This window comes from Oryza glaberrima, chromosome 6 (genome assembly GCF_000147395.1).
Source record: "Oryza glaberrima chromosome 6, OglaRS2, whole genome shotgun sequence".
Classification (NCBI taxonomy): domain Eukaryota; kingdom Viridiplantae; phylum Streptophyta; class Magnoliopsida; order Poales; family Poaceae; genus Oryza; species Oryza glaberrima.
In genome coordinates, this window is record NC_068331.1 from 2684726 (window position 1) to 2698400 (window position 13675).

At 43.5% G+C, this 13675-nt stretch overlaps 3 protein-coding genes across 11 annotated transcripts; all 3 read right to left on the reverse strand.

The window, feature by feature from the left end:
- Window positions 1–1454: 1454 nt before the first annotated feature.
- LOC127776854 (coniferyl alcohol acyltransferase-like) lies at window positions 1455–3178 on the reverse strand. Its single transcript, XM_052303415.1, has one exon. The coding sequence runs from the start codon at window positions 3086–3088 to the stop codon at window positions 1652–1654; it is 1437 nt and encodes a 478-aa protein (XP_052159375.1). The 5' UTR covers window positions 3089–3178; the 3' UTR covers window positions 1455–1651.
- Window positions 3179–3828: 650 nt separating this feature from the next.
- On the reverse strand, window positions 3829–9167 carry LOC127776855 (uncharacterized). Of its 6 annotated transcripts, none has more exons than XM_052303417.1 (10): window positions 8829–9167; window positions 8581–8643; window positions 7351–7429; window positions 7098–7226; window positions 6506–6602; window positions 6306–6351; window positions 5754–5860; window positions 5578–5647; window positions 4894–4976; window positions 3829–4236 (listed from the first exon to the last, which is right to left on the reverse strand). In XM_052303417.1, exons 1-10 carry the CDS (start codon window positions 9039–9041, stop codon window positions 4206–4208), a joined length of 918 nt encoding a protein of 305 aa, XP_052159377.1. In that variant the 5' UTR covers window positions 9042–9167; the 3' UTR covers window positions 3829–4205. The 6 variants fall into 6 exon arrangements, with proteins under 6 accessions (XP_052159377.1, XP_052159382.1, XP_052159376.1 ...); XM_052303422.1 differs by having other exon boundaries at window positions 6506–6581; window positions 8829–9166; XM_052303416.1 differs by having other exon boundaries at window positions 6306–6354; window positions 8829–9166.
- A 1001-nt stretch (window positions 9168–10168) lies between these two features.
- On the reverse strand, window positions 10169–13426 carry LOC127775442 (uncharacterized). 4 transcript variants are annotated; one of them, XM_052301685.1, is made up of 4 exons: window positions 13143–13426; window positions 12036–12127; window positions 11788–11956; window positions 10169–10603 (listed from the first exon to the last, which is right to left on the reverse strand). In XM_052301685.1, the coding sequence occupies exons 1-4, from the start codon at window positions 13189–13191 to the stop codon at window positions 10407–10409; spliced, it is 507 nt and encodes a 168-aa protein (XP_052157645.1). In that variant the 5' UTR covers window positions 13192–13426; the 3' UTR covers window positions 10169–10406. The 4 variants fall into 4 exon arrangements, with proteins under 4 accessions (XP_052157645.1, XP_052157648.1, XP_052157646.1 ...); XM_052301688.1 differs by having other exon boundaries at window positions 12036–12141; XM_052301686.1 differs by having other exon boundaries at window positions 12036–12150.
- Between the last annotated feature and the right edge of the window lie 249 nt (window positions 13427–13675).

The following is a 13675-nucleotide window of genomic DNA, read 5'->3' on the forward strand; positions in this document are numbered from 1 at the left end:
GTTCTAGTTGCTACCAATGGTTTCTTCTTTCTAGAATATGTTCTATTTTAATGTTGCATACTTGCACTAGCAACAATCCAATGAAAGTAACTCAAGTAGGAGTAGTATATATCATGCTGAGTGGCGTTGCAATGTTCGTTCAATGCATCCATCCCGTAACAAGATGTCATGGGAGGGAGAGGACAACGCACTTCTCCACTAAACGGCGGCGCACACTTGTTGTCGTGCCACATGCAAGATGCTGTTATATTAGTAGGCAATTAGACAATTAGTCATCGTCACCAAGTTTGACCTAACATGGCTTGGTATGGAACCGTGAAACCGTCAGCTCACCAGCTATCTACCAACCGAACATGGGTAAATTCGTTTACGGGTGTGTTTAGTTCACACCAAACTTCTTCCAACTCTCAACTTTTCATCACATCATATCACATCCAAAACTTTTCTACACACATAAACTCCTAACTTTTTTTCAAACTACCAACTTTGTCCAAACTTTTCCTCAATTTTAGAAACTAAACACAGCCTACGTATGGCTGCATTTAAGTGTATAGTATTTTTTTTAGTATTGTTTTTCTGGTCGTTTGAAGTTGTTGGGTACAGATGTTTCTAGTGGTAAAACAAGTAGGTATCTGGTAGCAATGCTTCTCAATTGTACTAATAGTCTGTTCCAAAAAAACAAACTCTGGCTATGAACCTGAACACGTATATGTCCAGATTCGTAGCTAGGATTGGATTTTTTTTTTAGGACGGAGGGGTACTTTTCAAGGACTTGAAAATATCTGTACATATACTCTGCTACACCATCATAGGCAGAATAAGATCGAGCACATCAGTGACGTAGCCATCAACAACGAGACGCTCGTGATGACTTCATCAATCTTAAGATATAACGGTTCTGTCTTTTGAAGATACTCATAAGAATGTGATTTATGTATGGTGAGTATACGCGTATTATGGAGGCCTACGTTTGTGCTGTGTTTCTGAAAAGAATCTATCACATCATACCACTTCTTTTGTCGTAAACTTCTACTCCTACTAATTTATTTTGCTCGCAAAAGAAAAAAATCAAACACATCAAACCACTTCTTCGTCCTAGAATTCTACTGCTCACTCCGTTTCACCATGTAAGTAATTCTAGCATTTTCCACATTCATATTAATGTTAATAAATCTAGACATATATATCTATCTAGATTCATTAATATTAAAATGAATATGAGAAATGTTAGAATGACTTACCTTGTGAAACTGAGCAAGTAAAAGAAAACTCTTGAAACTTGTCCTAGTTTGGTCTCGAGCAAAACTTGTCGTATGGCATTTTTCTCTTGATTACTACCTTCCGTCCCAAATACTTGTCACTTCAAATTTTTTTAAAAAAAATTGATCTTTTGTCTTATTCAAAAAATTATGGAATTATTATTTATTTTTTTATGATTTACTTTATTATCAAAATATTTTAAGTATGTCTTCTTTGTTTTTATATTTACAATAATTTTTTAAATAAGATGAATTGTCGAATTCTTAAAAAAAAATCAAAGCGACTACTAGTTACCTAGCACTGAATTTCTTCTAATAAAATACTCTAGCACTGAAGACTAATCATGCCACGTGTCGAAAGCTGAAGGTAGCAAGCCGGACAGCCGCCCAGCTCACAAGCGGCTCGCATGGCGCGCCACGTCGGCGGCCGCCGGCGCGCGGCCAGCGAGGCCAAGCCGCTCCGCCGTCGCCGGCTTGAGCACGGCGTCCGGATCCGCCTCGATGGCGTCGGCGAGCCGCGGCCATAGCCTGGCTGACACCACCCACGACCCGTCCTCCCTGGGGCTCCGCGCCACCGTCATCGCCGCCGACCCGAGCCGGCCCGGCCGCACCCATGGCATCACCAGCGCCGGCGACCCGAACCCGAAGTCGCCGTCCACCCTGAACGGCACGAACGCCGAGACCACCACCGCTGGGCTCCCCGTGCCGATCCCCACCGTCTCCGTCCACTTCTCGCCATTCTTGAACGCCGCCGCCTTGCGGAGCTCCATCCAGTCCACGAGCTCCTCGTACCGCTCCTGCCGGAACACCTCGCCGATGGCCGCGCCGGCCATGGCCGCCACGTCGGCGAGCGGCGAGGACGTGATCGCCTCCACCGGAGACTCCCTCGACGCGTAGGTCACCACGTTCCCGAGGTAGCTGCTCACGAGGTTTGGGTCGTACTTGGCCGGGTCGAGCCGCCTCCGCCCGTCGACGAGCCACGCGAGGCGGCAGCGCGCGTCGGAGCCGTGGGTGGCCGCGGCGAGGAGCTTCCAGACGTGCGCGGAGAGCGCCTCGAGCCGCGTGGCGCGGCGGGAGGCGGTGCTGGCCGCCGCGCGGAGGCGGTCGAGGTCATCGGCGCCGACGACGTAGTTGCGCCGCACGAGCGCGGCGGCGAGGAGCGGGTTGACGAGGCTCCCCGGCGCGTACCGCGTGAACTCGGCGTCGAGCGACGCGCCGTGCCGCGGCGGGGAGCGCGGCCGGAAGAGGGAGCGCCGGTCGTGGTGGGGCTCCCACGAGAGGCCGCCGGTGCGGAGCATCTCCGCCCACGCGGTGGGCAGCGCGGTGAGGCCATGGCCGTCGACGAGCAGGTGGTTGGTGCCCCACGACATCGAGAAGCCGCCGCACTTGAACCGCACGAGCTGCAGCGACAGCGCGACGCCCTGCTCGTACGGCAACTGGATGGTCCCCAACGACCGGTCGGCGTCGGCGAAGTCCACGTCGGCGAGCGCGACGCCGGCGTCGGCCAGGACAAGCTCGGCCCCGGCGTTGTCGCACGCGACCTCGGGGATGCCCGTGGCGGCGTCGGCCACGACGCGGCCGGCGAAGGGGAAGAAGCGGGAGAGGAACGCGGGCAGGGCGGCGCGCACCGCCGCGGCCACCGCGGCGAACCCGCGCGCCGGCGCCGGGTAGACGACGATGAGGGAGACGTTGAAGGAGCCGAGGATGAGGTCGAGGTTGGAGACGGGGAGCACGGCGGGGAAGCCCGGCGGCGGGTCGGACGCCCGGACCAACGTCCGGGCGGTGACCTCGACGCCGAAGCGGCCGAGCGGCGGCGGCGGCGGCGGCATGGCACGCGCGGCGACGCGGCGGAGTACTCGGAGCAGAGCGGGAGCCCGAGCAAGAGCAAAGAGTACAGCGAGGAAAATGCTTATGCAGAAAACGACTTGGATACGGACAGAAAATGCTTCTGCCACAATTTCTTTTTGTAGGATTCGAAAACGAAAAAAGCAGAAGAAATACGATAATTATCCTTCGACACGCAGTGATACACGTAGCGATAGAGTTATCGTGACTTTGAAATCGAAGAATTGAGGTGACTGAAAATACGACCCCTGTAGAATGGAACAAGATCATGAACGAACAGCATTTTTTTTTTTCCTTACGCTCGCTTATGCTTATGATTATCGTACAGAATTTAAATTTTCAAAGTTAAATTTAAAGTTGATTTTAGGATTTTTTTTATTGTAGTTTATTTTTCAACCTATGTTTTTTTTATCGTTAACAACACATATATAAAAGTTTTATTTTACAAATTATTTTCATTTGCAAATATGTTAGTTTCGCTTTTTTCTCCACTATGTCAAATGATGGGGCTGAAAGTCACTATGCTATCAATCGGACATACCCACGAACCCACCTATAATGCTATGGATCTACACATCAGTGACTTAAAAATGTAACGTAGGGTTGACTTAAAAATGTAAGGCAGGTGGAAAGCCTTGGCTACTTTTCAATATACAACTCCAAAATTCCAAGTTTGAATTCTGTTTGAACTGGTAGCAGACAGCATTGCAACGAGGTCAAAAGATGGCGGCAAGAAGAGCACATCAAATTAATTGTTCAATATGCACAAAGAAGAGCACACACATCAAATTGATTGTTGATAGAGCCGGTTAGCCGCCTGGTTGTCTCCGGAAAGTTTCAGAAACAAGAAGTACAATTAACGATCCGACTCTGACAGAGAAGTTTCTGAACGAGAGCGAAACCAAATTAAACGATCCAACTACTCTGTGACAAAGTGTTTGATTGCCCAGATCTATATTCTTAGAATTCAATTAAAGAGCACAGCTACAGCCTGGCGATTACATGTGCTGGCATGGGATGCCAAATGGCAAATGATATACCTTCATGTTCGATCCCCGGTGGTCAGTGCTCACTGCTGATGTAGAACAAGTAGCTAGTGAGCTAGCTTTTCCTCATTTTTGACCTTGCGTACCTGCAGCTGGAGTTAAAGGAAACAAGGATCCTTTTAACAGTGATGTACTGCAGTTATGACTTAAGCGTGGCTTCCACTTCCCAGATAACACAAATTGCTGGGTTGAAGTACATAATATATCACAAGTAACCAACTAGGCTGGCGTATTATTGCATGATTAATTAAATATTAACTATTTTTTAAAAAAAAATGGATTAATATGATTTTTTTAAAAACTTTCGTATAGAAATTTTTTGCAAAAAAACACACCATTTAGCAATTTGAAAAGTGTGCGCGCAGAAAACGAGAGAGGTGAGTTGGAAAAACTAGGGGAAGAACACAGCCTAAGTTTCTCACTACGAACACATCTATATAAACAATAGTTCTAACTTCATCGACGGCTTAGCATCGCAATGTAAAAACTTGTGTTGTTGGGTTGTCAACATCAACAGGTGCTTATTGCTTCACGAGAAATGCAAAATGAGCCAACTTAGGCCTAAGTCTAACCCAGCAAGGTAAACATTATAAACGAACGCTGCGAAGGTCAAATCTGCTCAGACCAAAAGGAGAGAAACAATAGTGCAATGCAGGATGGAGTATATGGATATACGATAAACAAAAGAAATGAGCAAAAACGATGCACTAAAAAGCAAGTGCCGTGTTGGACAGTAAGGATACTCAATCTGCAAGCCATCAGCGTCAGAAGAAGCTAGCACAGTGCCCTGTAGAGCATCCATAGCAGCCGTAGAGGACTCGATATCCTGCATATTGCAAGTTTCTCTTCATTTATTTAGGGTAAAAAAAACATTTGGCCATACTACATGATCTTCAGAAATTTCATTATCATGTATTAGCAGGTAGTCAAAACTGATTTAAAAAAGTGGGGTCTTCCGTTCCATCAGTGGTTCAAATTACTAAACAAACTTTCATGATTTTTATTTTCAGCCCTCTAGATTATGGTTCTTCGTAATGTAATAGAGCCTCCATTTTGGCCTAATTTGTCATATATCTTAACAATTGCAAAGTTGTCAGCATTAACTGGACAGAGCTAGCCAGCATTTGCTCATAAGCTGCCCGTAAATAAAGTTAAATACGGTCATCATACTAGTTATTTTGGTGGTGAACAGTGATATCTCGACATGGACTTGTGGATGTCAATCTCCAACGATAATGTGAAGTTGTGAACAAAACGTGTCAAACACACAGCTGAAAAAACAATGAGGGGAAAAATAGAGCAAGAAAACCATATATATGTATTTACTCTAGTTAACTGGTCCATTATATGAACACTACACAGGGAAGCTAGAGCATCTCATAAGAGCAGGCATGATTACTAATTAAAAACAATAAAGGTAGGTATACCGTAAAATCAGCAAAAGCTACTGGCATTCCACCACGACGGCGCATTTTAAGCAAATGAAATCCAGGTTGCCTGTCAATAATAAGCAATGGCACTTCTTAAAAAAAATAATAAGCAATGGTTTCTTCATCGAACATTCCATTTTAGCAAGCACACTAGCAGAATTCAGGAAACATACTTAGATAAAACTTCCTTTAGCTCTTCCTCTGTGCATGAGTGACCCAAATTTGCAACAAATAAAGTAGAACAAGGTGGAATATCACTTGACAATTTGTCTGGTTGATCCTGCACAAACAAAATCATAATTCGTATGCAGACTAAAGCATTTCAAGGAATATTTGCACAGGGGTGGTGTGACCCCTCTAACTGAGCCCAAGAGCTGCCACTGTGCATACTCTATGACATGGGTATTCAAAATAAGAAACACAAGTTTGAAATAAGCCAGTCTGCAAAGATCCAACATTTCTCAGGTTGGTTAATAAACAAATATAACTGCTAGATAGTTCATGCTGGCATGCATAAATCTGCATTGCAAGACTAGTTTGATTGGCAGACCTGTTCTAATAAGTAATAACTATAACACAAAACAGAGTATGTGCTTATACACAAGCATATGCTGCAGAGAACATTGACTCAAGCTATAAACTCATGCACAATTGCTAACAGCAGTGTACATAACAATGTCGTAAACTAAAAGTGTGATGAAGCGAAATTGTGACAGGAAACTCACATCTGAAAGAGATTGCCCCCTATGCTGCTTAAGCCCTGGTTGACCACTACTGTGCACGAAAGGAAGCACCAGTCATCAATGACAACCACTAACAATAAGGAAGCACATCAGCAATGTCCTATAGTTTTTACTAGAATGATATGCTAAAGTAAAACATATACATTATATCCAGCTAAGTATGATGTGAAGTGAATTTCAACCTCCGTTCTGCAGGTAATTCATTCTTTTCGTCGGAATCATCATTTTCTGTGTCCAATGGCTCATCGGATCCACCATCTCCTGAATGTTTGGTGTCAACTTAAATGCACAATGAGTTTTATAATCTGTTTTATTAAACCTTGAAAACTATATCTATACTGTGCTATTTTTAGCTACACATCTATGCAAAAGTTAATACTTCAGCACAAGACACACGTCTAATGCAAAATCTAAATTTGATATAAGCACGCTAACTCTTTTTAGTCACAGAATGTATTCAATTTGGGAAAACAAATCTTTATAAAGGTAATATGTTGCTCTCGAGTCATCTACAATCAAAATGTTTGTCCAAAATCCAAATTGAAACTGTGCCCTGAGAAATAAAAATGGGATGTAACAAGACAAAAATAAAAGACAAGGACAAACAAAAGCTCATTATCAGTTTTCATATTAATTTGATGGTCTTACCAAAGTAACATTTTAGCATCAAATTAAAGCGTTGCACCACATATGTCATATAAGTCCATCTAACAAAAGACAAGTGACAGTGTGATGGTTATGGATAACATCCAAGTGTAAGAGAATGACCATTACCATCATTACCACCATTATCATCCTCGCCCCATGCATCATCATCATTACCTCCATCACCAGCATTCTCATGGTCAGCAGCTCTTTCTTTTCTCTTAAGTCGTTTGTCAACAACTCTATAAACCCCACCATCTAGCATGAAATTGCAATTGTGTAAATAGAACGATGTCCAATAACATATTAACATGAGGCAGAGCTAAGTGCACGAAGAATTCTGATAGGAATAAGAAAATTAGTGCTAGTGTCTAAATTACACCTCCATGACGTTTACGTGAACTCGATTTAGCTAGCTCAATGTGCAAACGGTCTCCAGTATCTGGATCAAATACAGTCCCCTGAAATGGACAAATATTTGATCGGTTAGATTGATAAGAAGCCAACAGCCCTAAATAAATGCAGCTAGTAAGTTAGAAATTGAAAATATACAAGTCAGGAGGTGCACGGAACTGCAGTACGAGTAAAGGTAACACATGGAAATTCTTTTAGTTAATATTTATGTAAATGCAGGGTTGGTAAGTTCCATGTAACAAAGCAAGATTAATTTTGTCTTACAATTTGCATGGAGAAAGAGAATATCAGAGAGTTATGCATACATTATGTCAGCATCAAATTTCAACCTATGGATGTGAATTAGGCACCTTCTACAATTAACAATATGTTATACGAACATTCCATTTTCCACCTCATCGGTAAGCTTAAATTTCTAACATGTAATACATATGCTGAAGTCATGGATATGTACACTTCAATCTTCAAACTTCTAATTAATTTAGTTCACATGTCATGTTTATATAATACTTCCTCCGTTTCAGGTTATAAAACTTTCTAGCATTGCCCACATTCATATTGATGTTAATGAATCTAGGCACACATATATGTCTTGATTCATTAACATATATATGAATGTGAGCAATGCTAGAAAGTCTTATAACCTGAAACAGAGGTAGTATGAAATAACGAAGCAAACTAGAGATGATGGTTTGTCTAAATTCAGCATTAGCACACTGAGTAAGGGCCTGTTTGGTACAGCTCCAACTCCTAAATATAACTTCAGGAGTTGAGTCTGGAGTGGAGTTGTGGAGCTGCCAAAACCCAGCTCCACAGCTCCAGTACATTTTGTGAGAGAGCTCCACCCAACTCTACTCCCAGTTTTGGTGGAGCTGAAACTGTTTGGCTGAGCTACAGCTCCAGGAGGGGTAGAGCTAGAGCTGGAGCTATGCCAAACAGGCCCTAACTCTACCAGGCAAAAAGAAGGTCTTAACAATACTGAAGAAGTGAAGAATACCAGCTTCACTTTGTTAGTACTATAATTATGAAGCTGTAAGGCTTACAGAGTACTCCCTGTGGTCGGGATACTTGACGCCAGGGATTACATACTTTAACAAATATGAAGTTGAAAAGATACAAGAGGGAAAGGATTCCAGGTCACGCAGCAAAGGATGGTGGAAATTGGTTCTTCCATAAGATGTTCAACATCATAACTCACATTTAAAGCAGACATTGCCGAAAGAGCCGCCTGATGATTAACGAATGACACGAAGGCCACCACCTGCAGCACAAGAACCAGAATTCAGGAATAGCATCGGGGCAAACAGAAACCTGGATTGTGATCCACTACAAAATCAAATACTACCAATTTCTAGATGAACCGAAGGGTTCTACTTCTACAGCCACGATGCCGAGGGTTTCGACAGCTGAAGCTTGAGATTGAAGTGAGACAGGGGAAGGGGGGACCTGGTTCCCGCGGCCGGTGTACTCGAGGAGGCAGTGGTCGAAGCCGGGGCGGCTGGAGAAGAGGTTGTGGATCTCCCGGGGCTTCACGTCGTCAGGGAGGCCGGCGACGAAGAGCGTGAGGACCCCCTGCCGCTGCGGATCTGGGTAGGGGTGCGGCGCGTACACGTAGTAGGGGTCTCCCGGCGGCGGGGGGAGGTGGTGGGAGAGGCTCATCTCGTCGGCACAGCGCCGGTGCGGCGGCGGCGGCGGCGGCGTTCTCCCTGCTCCCTTCTCCTGCTGATACGACAATAGAGCTCTCGTCCGAACCGAAAATCGGATAAGAAAAAAGTTAAACAATGATAAATTGAGAAGCAATTGACCGGTTTAAAACTCCACACCGGAATTTGGATAAGATTTAAACCGGAAGCAGCGGAATTTGAATGAAAATAAAATTCAAAACAGGGCTCTTGCGGATTACGGTAACAAAATAATAATGCTAGCGGGGTTTACAAAACTATACGGTTATCACGTATGGTAGCTTGATATACCTTGCGATAACCATTCAACCGCGTGAGATGGTGGTAACCGCGCCTAAAACGATTTGGGGAACCTTGACTCGTCAAACTGTGAGGTGGTGGTAACCGCACCTAAAACAGTTTGGAGAACCCTGACTGCTATAACTTTGAGTAAATTGCATACAACATGTCAACACCAACACATGAAAATTTCACATACTGATAGTTACTCCCTCCGTCCCAAAATATAACAACTTTTAGCCCTGAGGATTTGTCTCAAAATATAACAACTTTTCCACCAACATTGTCTTCTCAACCAATCACAACCCTCTACCATTCACTTTTCCCACCTACCTCCACTATTCATCCAATTACAACCCTCTAATACTCACATCTACCTACTTTCTTAATAACCGTGTCCAACCCTAAACTTCTTATATTCTGGGACGGAGGGAGTACTCGCTATTGATATGCACGGTCATCGCAGACTTCCACGGTTGATTGGATTTTTGGACTCTAGCATGATCTCCGAGATGCTACATTGACCAACAATATCTATAAAAGTAATATGTTTTAAATAAAATGAGTTGCATATTATGATAGTTTGTTTAATGATAAATCTAGTGACATTAATTTTATGTGATTGATCTTGTTTATTCTTTTGCTATTAATAGTCAAAGTTAAAAATGTTTGACTTGTCACCATACTAAAAATATTTATATTTTGGAATGGATGGAGTAATAGTTTTGGTTATTACTCCTAGAAAATTAACCACACCAGAACAAAATTACAATGCCAATACATCCACAATTCCACAGCGCGTAACCAAATTTCAGACACGGAGGATTGGGAATTCAGGCTGAACAATTCAGAGTCTAAACAGTTCTGTCTGCAAAATGCTACGATCCAGCACCTTATAAGAGATTTACAGATGAGTAAGTGAGCAATACATCATGATGTTCATATCATTAATTATCAGCAACACATACGAAAGAATACTTTGGTTTGTGGCTGAGCAAATCCAAAGGCAGTGCAGGAATCCGAAAAATTACAAAGACATGGTGCATCATGTTTTCTAAATGATTCATCGACCCAGAAGTGTGACGCGGTCCTTCTGAATGACCTGAGCCAGGTTGAGATCAAAAAGCTCACAACGAATTGGCATCTCCATCTCGTAGAATGGATTTTTCAGAACAAAATCCGTGTAGAGCTCGTATATGACTTTCAGTAGTGTCTCGATATTTTGAGCACCAGTTTCGCATACAGCAAAAAACTTTGTCCCTGGTGAAACAGAAGCAATCATACAGATCAGCAGCAGGCAAGTGCAAACCACAAAAGGACACTGATTTTTTTTTGGTCTAACAATCAACAATTCGGAAAAACACCTGCCCCATGAAACAGAGGTGGGTCACTATGTTTACAATTGAACCAATTTAGCAACATTCCTTTCAGTCACCAAATAAAGTATAACTGGACAACTAACTCTAGAGATGTACCGGGGCCTACTTAAAGATCAAAAGGCACAATATAGTCAAGAAAGTATGTTCTCCAACATTCCAATTAAAATGTTTAGCACAGAAAAAGATATACTGAGCAGACAACATATCCCAATGCTTTCATTGTCTTTTTGCAGTATATATCTGCACCTAGTATGGATCAAGAAATATCTCACTTCTGCCAGACATTCACACTAAAGTTCAGTAAACATTGCAATCCGGCTCCATAAGCCATACTTATTATTGAAGTATCAAATTAATACTAATATCTCACACACTAACTCCCTTGTACCGAAGTTTTCGAGAATTCTGAAATGACAGAACTCTAAGATCTTGCTGCTGAAAAATGGCTAGAAACTAGAAAACACAATACCCACCAGAATCAAGCACTAAATTCAATTAGATTGGCCAAACTTGTTTCGTCATTATTTATACTTCCCACGAACTAAAGTCTTGGCATGGCTTGAACATATATATCAATGTAACTCGTCCAAACTGCCATTTATAGGAGTGTGCTATTGTTAGTTTGTTAGTTTGTTAGTTTAATATATTTTGTCCATCAAGCAAGCTACGAGTGAGAGTGATAATGCTCACAATGCATACAACTGAGAATGCTGCCCACTTTAAGGAACAGGCCCCAAGTACCCAACTGCCAAGCCACAAGTACAGAAACATTATTTCAGCAAATGCAAATCCTGTAAATCACACTCAGACTATGCTTAGCAACCGCAAGATACAAGCCCATGATTATGTGCTTATAATTCATGTCACTATCTCCACAACATTCAGAAATCGGAACAACTAAAGAGTAACTTTGTGAAAGATTAGAGATATGATGCATACTTATAGAAAAAAAACGACAAACTGTAATAATTGACTTCCAACCCAATAATACTAAGAACTTTGCAGCTATAAGCATCCGGATCAGATTTATCATGAAAATTTACAACTGAGGAGGATGATAAAGACCTGTGAGGGACTGGAAGCAATGGAGATCAAAGTTGTGGGCTTGTAGAAGGTCAATGCCTTCGCAGCCATGTGTAGGGGACAGCTGCTGGGAGATAGCATGCATGGAATGCCAAAGACTTGCCAAGCGTAGACTGTCATTGGTGTCCGTCCTACCTGCTGAGCCATAGTCCTGGACAAATGAGATGTGCAAGGTGTTCAGAGTCCAGCTCCGAAAGAACGAAGAGAAACAGGAGTACAGTAAACAATACCTTGTAGTATATAAGGCCGCCAGATTTGTTAATGATGAAAAGGCTGTAGATTGCTGCTGACGCCATTATCACACAAGAATGCTGAGTAGAAACTGAAGTAATTTTCCTGTATTAGCTGCAGAGAAGCCTAATAAAAAGTTGACACATGTAAAAGGGAAAATGGAACTAGTAAAAGGATGGCCTTCCTACAGTTTGTAAGCTATTTTTATATAGGGGAAGGCTTACTAAATAGAGGAGTAAAATAGGGAAAGGCTGACTAAAAGGAGAAAGGTAACTTTCAACCCGGTCAAAAGATCTCACTAGGAAGAAAGGGGGAGTGAAAGAGTTGAATACCCACCTACATGAGAAACTAGACTGACTGGCAAAGAGGGTTTTCTAAGGACATCCTTGAGTACCAATGTGCATACTCTTCCTTTCCTGTCTACTTGGTTAGAGAAAGGAGCTATTACGTCGACCATCATCAATGAAAGAGCTAATTCTCGGCTTCATGCTTGGCTTTTTCAAATACCGGGTTTTTAATGAAACAAATGGGAAGATAATATGCAAGACAAATTATGGATCGATTGCCCTCTTTTCAAACTGCACATAACTTTGTTCAATGCTGATACACCATAAACTAATACTCCAAGTTTACAACCATAAATTGAAATTGGGACTTGAAGCCTTCGATTGACGACAATGAATTGTCATTCCAACTAATTGAAGTGGAACATGAAGACTTAGAACTGACAAAGGGTCACCATTCTAACTAAGAGCATTCCATTTTCTTACAGGACACGTTGCATTTCTAAGCAAGTTTGCTTATGGCCTGATCCACGCGGTGGCACATTTGAAGGTTCAAAGGCCAGAGGAGGGGAAAATCCGGGATGGACGGAGGAGGAGGGAGGAGAGGCGTCGCCAATCACGCAAGGGCTTCGTGCGCATGCGGCGCGAGGGGATCGGGTGAGCCGAGGAGGGGAAGAGATCCACAATCTGAAGAAACCCAGGGAATCCTCATTCCCCCAACCTGAGAGCATCCGGGCTATCTGCGTGGTCTCCCACCGATCTTTCTCGCCTGCACTGCACACACGCACGGAGAGTCGGCGAGAGCGAGCGCCAGCCACGTACCTAGCACCACGGCGAGATGACGCAGGGATTTCAGCAGGTGGTGGTGCATGCGGGCGTGCGTGCGGCCCGGCGAGGTCGTCGCTCCCGCTCCGTCCGCCGGCGTCTTTCTTGGCGGCGGGATCTGCCGCGGCGAGCGATCGGAGCTGAAGACGAGGTCGGGAGCTGAAGAAGCTTTTTTTGACGGAGGAGAGACGGCTGCAGCTAGCACCCTTGCCGCCTAGGGGCCTGCATGCAAAAAAGCAAGCGCGGGCTGACCATTTTGCAGACGGCCCCCTTCGGCCTGCCGCCCTGCACTCCCTCCTTATTTCTTCTCACCTCTACCCTTATAGGGGGGGGGGGGGGGGGGGGGGGGAGAGGGGAGGAGAAGAGAAGAAGAGGCGAAGCCCTCATGGTTTGAGATCCGATTTTAGGTAATATTTATAGATCCTATATGTGACTATTTAGTTAAGTAGTGTGTATTTTTTAAAACTTTGTTTGAATAAATGTATTATATTATCTAGGGTTTTAGTTGGATTAATGTAGAACTGCTATTG